Source organism: Lissotriton helveticus, chromosome 3_1 (genome assembly GCF_964261635.1).
Source record: "Lissotriton helveticus chromosome 3_1, aLisHel1.1, whole genome shotgun sequence".
Lineage (NCBI taxonomy): Eukaryota > Metazoa > Chordata > Amphibia > Caudata > Salamandridae > Lissotriton > Lissotriton helveticus.
In genome coordinates this window covers 244,664,375-244,679,408 of record NC_136061.1, presented here as the reverse complement: position 1 = coordinate 244,679,408, position 15,034 = coordinate 244,664,375, and the positions used below count along the sequence as shown (strand labels likewise).

Here is a 15,034-nt window from a genome sequence, read left to right as displayed (position 1 = left end):
AACGGCGTATGGTGGTCGGGCCGCGTGGTCAGGCTGGTTCCCCCGTCCCAGATCCAGTGGTAGCAGGCGCTCTCCCCACTCGGCCTCCAAAGGAACCACCTCGAGCTTCCCCCTGGGCCAGTGCCAGTCGCAGCTCGATCGCCTGATCAGGGCCTTTCTTTCCACGTTCCAGTTACGCCATGCCCACTAGTCGGTGCGAGACAGGGAGGGGGGCTGTTAGGAACCCCCCCACCCGCAGTTGGTCCCACAATTGCCTCTCAAATGTCCCCGGGGTGCCGTTGAGGCCGAGCGCCGCCTCGCGCAACCTTTTGCTGCTGTAGCTCACTGTCCGTCCTCAGTACCTCCTCTCCCAGATCGCGGGTGTTAGGCGGGGGGGGGAGGGAGGGGGGAGGCGGCAGTCTCGCCGCGCAGCACACCTGGTCTCCGTCTGCCCCCCGGTGCGTCGCTACAGTCCCGGGCGGCTGAAATGGGGATAGGAGGTCACTCAGCTTCTCCGACGCTGTAAGTGGGGTCCCCGGTCCTACGCACGCTCTCGTCCGGGGACCGCCGTGCAGGGCGTGGGTCTCAGGCCCCCAGTGTCCTCCCGCGGATCACGCTCCCTGTCCGATGGCCCAGCCAGGCTCCCCGGGGCTCACCTGCTGTTTTTAAGCCCCCGGATACTGTAGTGCTCGCACCCTTGCATCCCTGGGCGATCACCGGGCACAATCTCCGGCTCCGTTCTCACTTTGCTGCGGGCACCGCCATCTTGGATCCGGGTCCGGCCCTGAGCGCCGAAACTTTTCTTGGTATTTCTCCGCTTCTCCCCGGCCTCCGGGCGACCTCCAAGGCAGCCGCCGAGGTCTGCTACCTTCCCTCCACACCTCCGGGAGACTTTTCGGGCGGCTGGATGGGTGAAAGAGCGACGGATCAATACGGCTCATCGGAGCTGCAGCGCCGTGCGACTCACTCTGCCATGTAGTTGGCCACGCCCCACCTCAGAGCTTTTTAATGTTAATTCGCTCTCCTCCTCCTCAGTCCCCAACTTGACGGATTTCTCCCAGGAGCTCTGTGACAGAATGGCAGATTATCCAAAACTTATGGATATATATTCCTGGTTGGAAACTTAATGCAGGGATCCCCCTATCAGTCCCTCCAGAACTCCATCTTAACAAGTCCATAACCCCGGCGGAGGTACCTAAGTTACTCACCTCTCCCCTCCGTCTCCAGAGCTTACGGACCTCCTGTAGGGGGTATACAACTGGCTCCCCGATGGAGTCGTGCCCTTTGAAGATCTTGAAAATAGGAAGGGAGGCTATTGTTCAGCACCTTACTTCAATACTCAATGTAGCTATCTCAGTGGGGCAGTACCCCATCCCTTGGAAGACTCCGGTGGTTAAACCTCTTTAAAAAAGAAACCTCTCTGGATCGGGCTGACCTAAGGAACTATCACCCCATTTCCCTGTTACAAGTTCCAGCAAAAGATCTGGAGAAACATCTGAACTCTCACCTCAGCTCCCATTTAGGGGAGCACCACCTGGTTGATGGCTCGCAGCATGGTTTTAGAAGTGATCACAGCACTGAGACAGCACTAACCTCAGTAATCAATACTATTCGTGTTCAAGTTGACGCAGGGCACACCACGCTGTTGATTCTTCTTGATCTTACTGCAGCCTTTGATACTCTATCTCCCATGAGACTGGTGAAACGGCTCAGGGAGAGAGGGGTTGGGGTACGGCCCTCAAGCTACTGAACTCCTTCCTTAGTGATCGGGCACAAATAGTGAAAATGGGTCAATTTCACTCGGCTCCTAACCATCTGTTATTTGGAGTCCCTCAGGATTAGGGAATCTGCCACTAATTACAAAAGCTGTATGCAGGCAGTCTCCTCTTGGATGGTTGAGAATTATCTTGAACTCCACGGGGACAAAACAGAGGTCCTGATCTTTGGAAACCAACAGAATGTCTGGCTCAATGATTGGTGGCCAGATACGCTTGGTTCCTGTCCTTGCCCTGTATCCCTTGGAAAAAATCCAGGAGTCATAGTGGACAATTCTCTCTCTCTGAGCCCTCAGATCAATAGAACGGTGTCCACCTGCTTTGGGATTATTAGGATTCTCAGGAAAATCTCCCATTCCCTTTCTTTCGCCTCCCGAAAGCAGGCAGTTATTGCCTTAGTGCTGTCCAGATTGCACTACTATATTGCTCTCTATTTGGGCATTAACAAGGGCCTTGTTTCATCATTTGCAGTTGGTGCAGAATGCAGCAGCCAGGCTGGTGATGGATCTCCCTAAATACCACTCAGTCTCGGTTTCTCTAAGCAAGCTGCATTGGCTCCCTTCAAACCGAAGAATTCTGTTCCAGGCTCTTTGTCTTAATCACAAGGCCTTCTATGACCTAGGCTCAGATGGTATTAAAGGTTTTTTTTGGTGCTATGTTCCCACTAAACAGCTTAGATCAACCAGTAAAAATCTGCTGGCAGTCCCCAGGTTTAAGAGAGCCAGATGGGGAGGCAGAGCGTTCTTCATCGCCGTTGCTAGGCTCTGGAATTCCCTCCCTGCTGATTTTTCTGGACAAGTGTCTCACTCTCTCTTCCGCAAGGCTCCGAAGACCTGGCTCTTTACAGGTACATCAGTCTGAGCCTTACTTCTATTTCTGTCTGACAGTCCCTCCTGCATACTCCAGTGGGTCTGCAGAATAGTCTTCATAGATTTTCTGAATTTTGCGGCCTCTGAGTTGAGGTCTGGAAGTTGATACTTCCAAGAACCATAGGTTATTTAACTGAGGCATTTTGAATGTAGGGGTTATCTCTGAAATGTGTATCTCTGAAATGTGTTGATAGCTGACTACTTGGATGTTAACTAGATAAATCACTCTCCTGGAAGTCACAAATGTTGAAAAGTGAATTACTCTATTGAATAGAGTTTTAACAGTCATTAAGAGGTATAAAGCGACTACCCCGAGATCGGTTTCACTGCCAATTGAGGTTGAATCTGCCCTTTGCAAGATTTGTAAGGACATGGTTGAGGATGTCGACTATTTATTATTTCTATGTGTATTGTAGAAAATAGAAAGGGGGCAAGGATTAGATTGCTTAGATTAAACCTGGATGCGAGGCTTAACTAAGTTACCTCTAGAATTTTCCTGACCAATAGCCCTGTCATAGTTTTTGCACTTAGCTGTTTTTATATGCTGTTTGGATTCAAAGAAAGCGACAGGGTGTCTCATTATAAATACTAATTTGCTTGACAGTTTTTTTTTTTTTTTAGTTAGTGTACTAGGTCTGAAGCTTTTCCTTCAAGTTAATATTAATCCTTGAGGTCTGAAATACAATATTGTAAAAGTTAAGAGGATTATTAACGATTAATATGTATTCATTATTTTTGCAATCCATTTTTCTGTATTTATTATTTTTCTTTTAAATCGGAAATTTACAGTTTTGAAAATCAATTTGTATTTTATGATGTTTGTAAGCAGCTTGACCACAAAATAAACGTATTTTGATGACGATAATGACTACGTTTGTTGGGTTTCATGGTCTGCTGCATCTTGCTGGCTGTACATGCCCAGTAACTAAAGCACTTTAGTCAAGATGTTTGTCTTAACTGCCACTGAGGGTAACCGATAGAGGAACGCAGCCCCCGTTTGCACCACCATTGCAAATGAGGCTCCTTCCTCCCAAACCACGATAGGAGGAGAGACCAAGTCAGTGTCCAGCGAGGAATCGAACCCACTGGTATCTGTTAGTTCCTCGTACCAGTTATCCTCTGGTTAATCTAGGGGAGGATGGGAAACATAAGGGTCCTCAGATCCCTTCCAATCATCTCCCTCTCTCTTCTTCAAAAAGGTACTAGCTCTGGTATGAAGGGCACGGTACCAGCTGACGACTGAGTCGATGTAGGGCTGGCTTTGTATGCAAATCAAGAATGATGATAGCGTAAGTGCTGCCGGGGTCAACTGCACCGGAACAGGCTTTGTGGAAGGTCTTGGTCTGGCGAATGGAACTGCTCCAGATCCAACATCTAATCCATGGGGCCAGATTGCCCTGTCGGGAATCCAGTAGGGGTCCCTCCTGAACCTGTTGGGCCAGATGGACTTCAGAGGGGTTGGGCCACCCAAATGTGAGGTGCATGGCCTCAAAGAACTCCTTAAGTTGGGTGGGGGTCGCCACGGGAAACTCGAAGGGGCAGAGCAGGCACAGGAGCGAGGACTCTAGTGGTGCAGATGTTTCCATGCCTCGGACGAGGACTGCGCCTGGTGCATAGTTGCCTTTGAATGCTTGTGGGACTTACCTGATGACTTTGACTGAGACAACAAATGTCAGAACCTTTCATGCGACTGTGATCATGAGCATCGTGAGGTTTTCTGATGTTGGGCAGCGAAGAGCTTAAGGGAACATGGCACTGAAGTCTTTGGAGTCGTGGTCCCGCTCCAAGCACAGCAAACAAACCGAGTGTGCATCCGTCACAGACATCTGCCTATGACAGGCACCATAGGGTTTAAAACCCGTTGATATCTTGGGTGACATCCATTGCACACCAGGGGAAAAGATTCTCCTAAAAATCTTCGACAAACCATCAAAACAAAGTCAGCCAAAAAGTGACTGGTGGTAGCTCTTCCAATCTGTGCTGATGCACAAGTTACTACTTGTGTAACGATATATCTGTAAGAGACATTAGTTATTGATAGATTCCTTACCTTAAAATATCCCCAGGCGTCAGACTGGATCCGGAAAGTTTTGCTTAGCAGTACCCTTGCGCGTCAGTAGGTGGCGTCCTGTAGCTCCGTGTCCGTCACTGGCATCGTGAGCGCCGAGATGACGTCACGGAGATTACTTAGGCGCAACCCATGCGCGCTGACATCAGTTATGTACACGACTTTCCGCGCCAGGAACGCAGAGCAATGCAAGATACTGACCATTGGTGCATAAAACTAGGGTTCAAAAAGGGAAGATCTTAAACCGAGCAATCAGTTCGCAGAACGGGGAGGATGGGTGGGGCAGTAAGGAATCTATCACAAACTAATGTCTCTTACAGATATATCGTTACACAAGTAGTAACTTGTGCATCTGAAAGCGACACGTTAGTGATAGATTCCTTACCTTAGAATAGATACCCCAGCAATACCAACCCCGGTGGTGGGTCTGCGAACAAGATTACACCAAAAAGTCACGGAGCACAGAACGGCCAAAGAAGCCGTCCCTCCGGACCTGACTGTCAAGGCAGTAGTGCTTGGTAAACGTGTGCAGCGAGTCCCACGTAGCTGCCTGACAAATGTCCTGCAAGGGAACACCGCTTCCTAAGGCAGTAGTGGCTGCCGTTGCCCTGGTGGAATGGGCAAGCAACCCCACAGGAGGCTGCTTCTTAGCCAACGAATAACAGGCCTTGATGCAGAGAACGACCCACCGAGAAATGGTCAGTTTGTGCACGGCTCGACCTATTTTGGCGCCCACGTAGCCAACAAAGAGCTGGTCATCCACCCGGAACTGTTGAGTGCGGTTCAGGTTGAAGAATAGCACACGTTTTGGGTCCAGACGGTGGAGCCTCTCTTCCTCTCTGGAAGGATGCAGAAGCGGAAAGAAGGTGGGCAAAGGGATGGTCTTCCCGATGTGGAAGGGTGTGACAAACTTTGGCAAGAAAGAAGGACGGGTCCGGATGAATAGAAAGGAAAGGTGGTTTAGAAGAAAGAGCCTGGAGCTCACTCACTATTTTAGCAGAGGTGATAGCTACCAGGAAAGCCGTCTTAAGAGTGAGAAGACGTAAAAGGATAGTTATGAAGGGGCTCGAAGGGAGTGCACATCAGAAACGTCAATACAAGGTTTAAGTCCCACTGAGGCATGATAAACGGCTCCAGAGGTAACGTGTGTGTATAATGCCTTTTAGAAAACGGTTCACAACCGTGGACTTAAAAAGAGAAGGCTGATCAGGAAGCCGCAGAAAGGCGGAGATGGCAGAAAGATAACCCTTGATAGTGCCCAGAGCAGAGCCCTGCCGGGCCAAGGAAAGAAGGAACAGAAGAACTTCTGAAAGAGGGGCAGAAAGAAGATCCACAGACTTAGCTGTGCAACACGCCACAAAACTGTTCCATCTACAGGCATACACCGTTTTTGTAGAGGGACGTCTGGCTACCAGAATGACATCACAGACTTCGTGAGGAAGATCGAAAGGTGTCAACTGTCGCCGCTCAATCTCCACGCATAGAGGTAAAGGCTAAACAGGTCCGGGTGGAGAACCGTCCCCTGTGCTGCGACAGAAGATCCTCCCGAAGAGGCAATCGGATCGGGGGATAGATCGCCATGTTGAGTTGCTCGGGATACCAGTATCTTCGTGCCCAATCCGGAGCCACAAGGATGACTTGGGCCCGGTCGCGCCTGATCTTCTCTAGCACCCTGGGCAGATGTGGTATAGGCGGAAAGGCGTACAACAGACCGCTGCTCCACTCGCGACGAAAAGCATCGCTAAGCGAGTGCCGCCTTGGAAATTCCAGCGCGCAGAATTGACGACATTGCGTGTTCTCTTTTGTGGCAGGTAGGTCGTGGGACTCCCAGGCACCAGAGGAGCCGCAGGAGCAGAACCCCTGTGCCCCTCGTCCACCTCCAAGGAGCGACAGGGGGATGTCGGAGAGCGAACACGCTTCTTCGATTTCTTTTTATGGCGTCGCTTACCGGAATCCGAAGGCGAATACTTGGAGCCCCAGGAGCAAAGGCTCCAGTCCCGCAAGCGGTCGCGGGAATGGCCCCTGGACCCAGAGTGGCGGTGTGACGAATGCCGAACTTCCAGCAATTTCCAACCCCGCTCCCGCAAGGCTGTCAGGTCATGGCTCGACAGTCCCGGGAGTCATGATTGGTTTTCAGGCAGTAGAGGCACACATCGTGGGGGTCTGCCACCAACATATTGCGGCGGCATGTCCCACAAGATTTAAAGCCGGGTATCCCTACGTGCACCAGAAGAAAAGGGGGGAGACAAAAGTCTCAAAAGAGTAGTCAAAAAGTGACTACGGTACGTGCTCAATCCGGATCTGCGCTTGCTGGCGCGGAAAAAGAAAGAACTGACAGCAGCGCGCATTGGTGGCGCCTTAGTATTCTCAGTGAAGTCATCTCGGCGCTTACGATGACGGTGACGGACGCGGAGCCGCAGGACGCCACCTAGTGACGCACAGGGGTACTGCTAAGCAAAACTTTCCGGATCCAGTCTGATGCCTGTCTATCACTAACGTGTCTCTTTCAGATCAGCACCTAAAGAAAAGAACTGATGCAAGCACGCTGGGGTGGCATCGGGTGACGCTGACATGGAGCCAAACAACGCCATCTACCTGTGAGCAGGGGTACTGCTAAAAAATATCTGGATCCAGTCTAACGCTTTGAGGTACTTCTAAGGTAAGGAATCTGCAGCTAGAAGTACCTATCAGTTATAAAAAAATATTGAATAATTGTCCCAGAATTCTCTCCAAACAGTGGAGAAAATTCGAAAGCATACCAGTCTGGTAAAGATTCCATGCAACACTATGTCATAAGTCAGACTGTATACTCTGCATTTAATAGCACTCGAAAAACCTTTACAAAAGAGAAAACAATAGAAAGCACACTGTACCTTACTAAGAATTCTGATGATTTGTTTTATCTGTCCATGTGATACCCGTTTACTGATACAACCAAAGACAACAAGGGCTCTTGGCTGGAGTGATGGATTATACTGGAATGCAAATCTGTGGAAGGAAATTGTATGCATGTTTAGAACAGACACTTTTCTACCACTGTCAGCAAGGCCAACAGTTATATAGCCTATGTGTTTAAAATAAGCTTACATTTCATTTAAAAAAATGAGCAATTTAGTTTTGGGTTGAAACATACTTTTGTGCTAGCTCTGTCCACTGGTCCAGCCACTTGCATGTTGGGATGTCTCGCATACAAGCCTGAAAGAGTTAGGAAAATGGGAATGACCAAACCTGTTCCATTGTGGAGTGCTCTTGAATTTTAGCACTAAAGCATCTAGTAGTTTTCCGAAACCAATACATAGGAGCTGGTTAGTCACAGAAAGACAACATATCTTAAATATTTCAGTTTTGAACTGCAAACAGCAATTTCTTTTTAAACAAAATTTGAATGTGAACTTTTTACCTTTTAAATATGAAAGTTTTATACATACATACATATATATATATATATATATATATATATATATATATATACACACACACACACAACAAACCAGTCTCAAGTCAATTGGTGCGCTCAACAGATGGTGCTAGACAGCTCGACCTTCATAATTTTACCCGCCAATGAAGAAATTAAACAGGACTATTAAAAGGCAGACTTACAGAATGGAATTTTTATTCGATACACTTTCTGCTGATACCAGACAAACCCCAACTGACAGAACAATGCCATTAATTAGATTAAGAAAGCAGATTTATTGCAGAAAAAGATCTTCACTTTTCTCTAGTCTAATCAGTTTCTTACTATAATACCTGCAAATATCTTGTAATTTACCCTTTCTAACCCCTACATTTGCCCAATGCCTTTTGACGTGTATATACTACTCACCAGATCCATGCAACTATCCTTACTCAAGAACTGGGAACTAAGGTTGCCAATTCCAATAGCTCCATTAAGGAGCAGCCTCGGTATCATTATCCCTGTTCACACACTCAGTGCAACTTACACACGTAAAAAAGCCCCTCAGATTGAGTCGAAAATGGTTGGTGCCATGACAGCTAAAGTGGAGGGAAGATGGATATTCTAGACATGCGTGGGAATAAATTCTCAGTGAACTACCCTGTTCTATACAATAGCAGCTACTACTACATGTGTATTTAACTCCACTGCTTATCCTAAACTGTCGGCACTGTCTGCTGAAGCATGGAAGCAGCCACTCATCTATTCTGTCCAGTGGTGCAGCCTCTCCTAGCAGGTCTGCTTTGTAAAATGCATAAGGCAGCAGCAGTCATCAATAGTCACAGGTAAAAACAATTTTCTATTTACTCCCACAGTTTTAAACATCCTTCCTCGTATTATTATATTTACCTCCATAATCTCTAGTAGGGCTTCGGTGACTGTCTCAAGCGATGTCAGGGCAAATGTTTCCCTTTCATATGAACCAGGTGAAAAGGACCTATCCCGATAGCTGGATCTAAATGCAATCACAGCTGCTGATTTCACTTTGCTGATCCCAAAGAGCAAGTAAAACTTGGGCAATGAGAATTCTGTTAGGCTGAGTCTCAATACCTGTTTGGTCTCTTCTGTAATGGAAACAAAATAGGACAAACGAAATTTCTAGACGTGTTTATCAGTAAAATTTCAGTTCAGATATTCAAAATAATAGACAAATCTCTTAGTAAAGAAAACAGCTAACAAATGACTTCTAAAGTGCACTAGCAATGTACAGATATCTATTTGCCCAACGTGTATTACAGACATCACTTTTTAGCTTCGGAGGTCATGCATTACAGTGTTTCTGAAGGCACGCTCAACATTAGAGTCCATGTTCCAAACATGCTCTTTCTCGCAACTGCCCCAGCTACAAATTTACAAGGTGTTGTGGCATTGTGCATGCATGCTTCACATCCTCTGCTTTATCAAATATACCAAATGAAGACACTCTGAAGGACACAGGATTATAGTAACACATTCAAGTAAGAATTGTTTTCAGATCACTGATTTGTAAGCCGCATGTTCTCACAGAAATTGGTGTATGAGCATATGTCAGCGCGAATAAATCAATGTAAAAGTAACCGCAAAATGTTAATCAAAATTTCATATTTATTAAAAGCTAGCAACCCCAAGTCTAACACGTGCAGGAAACTACTCAATATGGTGTAGGCCATCTGGGTTACAGTGAACATTGCAGAACTTACCACTGAAGTTAAGCTGCGAACAAGTGCATAGGGAGTGAATTATATTAATAACTAGTCCATGGGTGGAAGCTCGAAGTGATAAAGGACCTGTGGCCACTAACAAAGTGACAACATGGAATAGGTAGGGAAGGTGTGCAGCCACATCCAATGAGTTGTTGAATGACAGCATCAGCATATAACGGGCAAGGATGGCAATATCATCCCACATCAGGTGCTGTTCAAGTGTAGGTGTAGGAGACAGGCATGTTTTGTCAATTAATTTACACATTCTTCCAATCACCTAAAAGAAAGCACAATCAGAAAAAGTTACTTCAGAGTAAAGAATTCAACCAATTGAATACATATTAAGAGAATGTGTGCATGTTTTGTATGTGTAGGTATTTGGAATGCACAAATCTGGCTAGTGAGCAAGAGAACACTGCACGTCAGGCAAGAGCCCATGGGTACTACTCAAGACAGTTTACAATAAGGCAAGTTAATAAAGTAGGGGACAGCCTCGAAGTACGAGTTACTTACCTTCGGTAAAGATGTATCTGGTAGAGAAGATTCTAGCCGCAGATTCCTTAACGTAGAATTATCCCCAGGCGTGAGACTGCATCCGGAAGCTTTTTGCCACAGCATCCCTGCGTGCCGGGGGGACGGCATCACGCGACTCCGCCCAGGCGTCATCCGCTTACGTGACGTCAGCAAGGTCACATAAGTCCCACCCTTTTCCCACAACACGGAGCCATCAGACAAAACTGTGGGATATGAGAACAGTGTGCGAAAGAGCAGAAAAATTGGAAAAATAATGGTGACTAACAACACCATAAGGAGCAGTGTCAACACTGCAGCAGCCAAAGGAAAGGAAAAGAAGCAACAATAGAGCAAAGCCCTGAGCAGCCACCCTGCCAGGATGTAGACAGCCTCCTCTGGAGACAAGGAACACATGCAAAAATGTCACAACAACATACAGCAGGACTACAACCCCAACCAGGAACAACGAAGGGGAACTGGAGTCAAGGCAAACGGGAACAACAAATCTCCAGGGAAACTCCAGCACAGAGTGAGACAAACCCCGCCCAAAGGAGCAAAGGCACAATGAGATGACCCCAACCCAGAGGGTAGCAGAGGGAACAGAACCTTTAGCAACCAACGGAAGAGGAAGAGGAGGGAAGAAAGTGAAGGCAAACCCCTAACCTGGACCAGAGCGGATGGGTACAGGTGAACATATGAATCCATCCTCCAAAGTGTCAAAGAGGAGGAAGGAACAAGAAACAGAACAATCATCCAGTCAAAAGAGCAAAAGGATGCACTCTCAGAAGAGATAGCCCCTCACTCTCTGGCTCCTAGGATGTGGAACACTCTTCCTCCTGAACTGGCAGGACAATCTTCCATCTTGCTCTTTCGTAAAGCATTAAACATGTGGCTCTTCTTAGAGGCCTACCCATAGTCTTGCACCAGAAGAATTACAAGCTGTACGATCTTTAGGCGCCTTGATCACCTTGGGCTAAGTCGCGCGTTACAAGACTCCACACACTCACCGGGAGGCGAGTGCAGAAGACCATGCCAAAGGCCCTCGCAGAACGGGGAGGAAGGGAGGGCTGTGAAGGAATCTGCGGCTAGAATCATCTCTCTACCAGATACATCGTGACTGAAGGTAAGTAACTTGTACATCTGATAGAGACTATTAGCCACAGATTCCTTAACGTAGAATAGATACCCTAGCTATACCCACAGGGAAGGAGGGTCTGCGAAAGGGACTCACCGGCCTGAACATATCAGAGGGCCCCATAGGGGACCAGCCCAACGGACCAGGCGAGGAGACTCTAGCCGCAGGCAAGGGGAACCCCCACAGCAGAACACCACCGAACCCATGGGGGCGAAGGAAGAAGAAAAGGAGAAAAAAGGGAGCCCATTCACACTCAACAGAGGAAACAAGGCAAGGGAAGGCCGAAGCACCCCACGTCCCCACAGGGCAACAGAACCTCCATCCAAGGCCAAGGCAACGAAGAGGAAGAAGATCAACCCAGTGGCTCCAAGGAGACAAGGGAAAGAAGTAAGAGCAGCCCGGGGCACCCAGAAGGACTGGCTGTCTGTGCCCGAAAGAGGGAGGAGCACAAGAACCCTCTCAGCCCCCAGGACAGCGAACATGAGTGCGAAGAAGGCCCGGACATTCCTCATAGAGGGGTACGCACACTTGACCCAATGAAGCAGAACCAGAGTCACGACGTCAGGCCGTGGACAGCAGGCCAGACCTGACGAACAGCGCAGCAACCCCGGAGAAAGAGACCTCGGGTGCCACCCAGGCATTCTCATTCAGCAACATGGAAATTGCACCTGCAAGTACATAAGCGCCACGGAGAGCAGAGACCCGAAGGCGACCACAACTCCCCAGCACATAACGAGCTACATAACAGCTACCAGTACCCCACATAGGGTATGTTAGTCCCAAACATTGGAACCCTCTTTGGAAGAAACTTCCGCAGCAGAGGACAACAGAAAGAGCTACGGGAAAAAAAAAACACAGAAGGCTTGTCAAAGCAGCCAAGAGAAGAACAGGAGGCCTAGTCTTCGTGCCAACCTGGTGTGAACAACCTTCAACAAAACACTCACACAAGAAGGGCCGGCTAGCAGCCAACAGAGCCACAGTTTCAACAAAGAGGACTCTCAGGCATATGAAGCACACAGATCACACGAAGGGGGCGACTCGCCCCAACAAAAGAACAGCTCACAAAATCCAGACTAACCCACAGGTCACCGAGGGGAGGAGGAGGAGGAGGAGGAGGAGGAGGAGGGGGAGGAGGAGGAGACCGAAGACCCAAGAACCTCTGGATGGCTGAGTCCGCCGGGGCGTGGAACAAGAGGGTGCCATCAATGGGAAGATCCACCAGCCGCTCCCGCACAATCTCCAGGAACACACTGTCCCTAAGCCGAGCATGGCGGCGAAGGGCAACTGAAGAAGCCATGGCACGACCAAGCACCTCCGAGATGTCCAGAGCTGAGTGAAGAATAAACGCCGCCAGTTCTCGGCAATCTAACGCATGGTGCCGCAAGTCAATACCATCACCCTCCCGAGAAGCTGCAGATCCAAGGTACTCCGCCGAGTCCCACAAACAAGATGTGGCCCTAGCCAACACAAAGTGTTAAGGGCCCGCAGAGCCGCACTGGTCGAGGCCCCAAGAGTCCAGCCAGCAGGCCTCCCAGGAAGGTGGAGCCCTCAGCGACAGCAGGGAAGGAAAGGCGGTACGCAAAAGGGGGTCACTGGCAGAGGGGTGGAGGAAAAAGACATGCCGGGTCACGCGGCACCGGAAGGTGCCGGTGCAGAATGTGTTGGGGCACCGGATACCCATAGGCGGGGCGCCCCAAGTCCCAGTCAGAGAAGAATGAAGCGAACCTTCAAAGGGGAGCAGCAGCTTCCTCCCACCAGAGCCCTGGTGAAGAATCTCCAAAAGATGGTCCGCGGGGTAATGGGCAGCCGGATTTCCCATGTGCAAAATTCCCACAGCCATGAAAACAGCGCAAGCGAAGGCCACACCAGCCTCCGTAGGGCCCCGCAGCGGAAAGAGCAGCTCCTCCGTGGGTGATGGCTGCAAACTAAGACGGGCATCCCCTAAAACCAAGCGGAGTGGAAAAGGGTCAGGCCCGGAAAGGAGAAAGTGGCGCCGGAGAGACCTGTGGTTCCTCCGGCGAAAACAGGGGCCGTGGCGATGGCAAGGAGCCGTCTTTCGATGACGTCAGGGAGAAAGCCATGACACGGGGACCGGTCTCCGGCGAGGACGACACCAGCAGCAAGCATCCTTGAGTGAAATTGATCTATTTTGAATTTATTCCCCCTACACTCTTGCTTCTTCACACCAGCACTTTTCTTTGCACTTCTCATTCACCACTAGGCTGTAACCAGGTGAATAACTGAAAATTGCATTATTGAAATAATTTTGGAATTTAAAAACTGCCATTAAGCAATTCTCTGTGTTTTTTGGCATACAAACTTTACCATGGGTATTGCTTTATGTGTATGAATGCATTTGGCGTGTTTTCTTATCTCTTGCAGGTAGAAGCCGCATATGATGACTAAATAATGAATTTTTTTTGATTACTAAACTATGGTCTAGGACCACTTGTTTCCCGTACCAATTGTAACTCAGGTCCGTTAGACTATGTGGGTAACCCCATTCTCACTAATATACATGAGGCACACGACAGGAAGCCAATGATAGCAGAAAAAGCTACAAACGGTTTTTCATAACTTGGAACCATTATGCCATTATGTTGAGCACTAATACAGATGAAGAGGAGGGAGGGTGATGAGGCATCTGGAGTAAGATGTAGCATCCACCTGCAATATTGTTAAAGAAGGTAAGTGATACCAAAAGCTAGTAATGCTACTCCACTGTGAGGCTAAGGCAGAGTATTTGAGGTTATAGGATCAGCAGATGAAAACAGGTATTCTGAAGATTGAAGTAACACTATTCCAATCCTCCAGTTCGTGGTTAGGGGACGCAACTCATGGACAGTTTAGTGCATTTGCCATGGCGACCATACACATTCATGACTCTCAAATCCAGAATGAGCCCAGGGTCCCCCATCCTTCCAGAGATCAAAGAAGTAAAGGGAATAAAATCCCATGCTCATCTACTCTAGAGGCACCACTTCCATGATAACGTTTTGTAAAAAGACAAGCACTTCCACCTAACCAATTAGAGCATAGGCCAAAGTACACTTTGTTGAGGATGGTGGGCAGGCTGACCGAGTGGATAGAAAGCGAAAAGCGCAGGCCATGTAGACATGCTTGAACACCCAGCGATCTGTCAAGATTAACTTTTAGCAGACAAAAAGAACTTCGATCTTCCCCTCGAACAGCTGCTGAAGGTGGAGGGAGATCAAATCAAAGTGGTGTTGAAGACCAAGTTACTTACCTTTGGAAACGATATATCTGTAAGAGACATAGATTCGTTATTGATTCCTTACCTTGTGAATTAACCCCAGGCGTCAGACTGGATCAGGAGGATTTTTTAATCAGCAATACCTCAGAGCGTCGAAAGGTGGGGTTGGCCGGCTCCGCATTCGTCGTTGGCGTCCTGGTCGCAGGGATGACGTCACGGCAGCTAGTCACCGTCCTCGTGCGCTGACGTCAGTTCTTATAGACGACATTCCAAGCCAGAAGCGCAGAGCCATTCAAGACACTGACCACTGGTCCACAAAACTAGGGCCCTGAAAGGAAGTCC

At 48.5% G+C, this 15,034-nt stretch overlaps 1 protein-coding gene across 8 annotated transcripts in view; it reads right to left on the bottom strand.

Moving 5' to 3' along the window:
• The window catches only part of NF1 (neurofibromin 1), a 2,143,703-nt gene that overhangs the window by 450,532 nt on the left and 1,678,137 nt on the right, over positions 1–15,034 (bottom strand). For all 8 annotated transcript variants that reach the window (XM_078679713.1, XM_078679719.1, XM_078679717.1 and 5 more), the window contains 4 exons: positions 9,828–10,107; positions 8,998–9,212; positions 7,825–7,886; positions 7,565–7,679 (listed from right to left, as the gene is read on the bottom strand). In XM_078679713.1, coding sequence (XP_078535839.1) covers positions 7,565–7,679; positions 7,825–7,886; positions 8,998–9,212; positions 9,828–10,107 — 672 coding nt within the window. The remainder of the gene's footprint in view (positions 1–7,564; positions 7,680–7,824; positions 7,887–8,997; positions 9,213–9,827; positions 10,108–15,034) is intronic.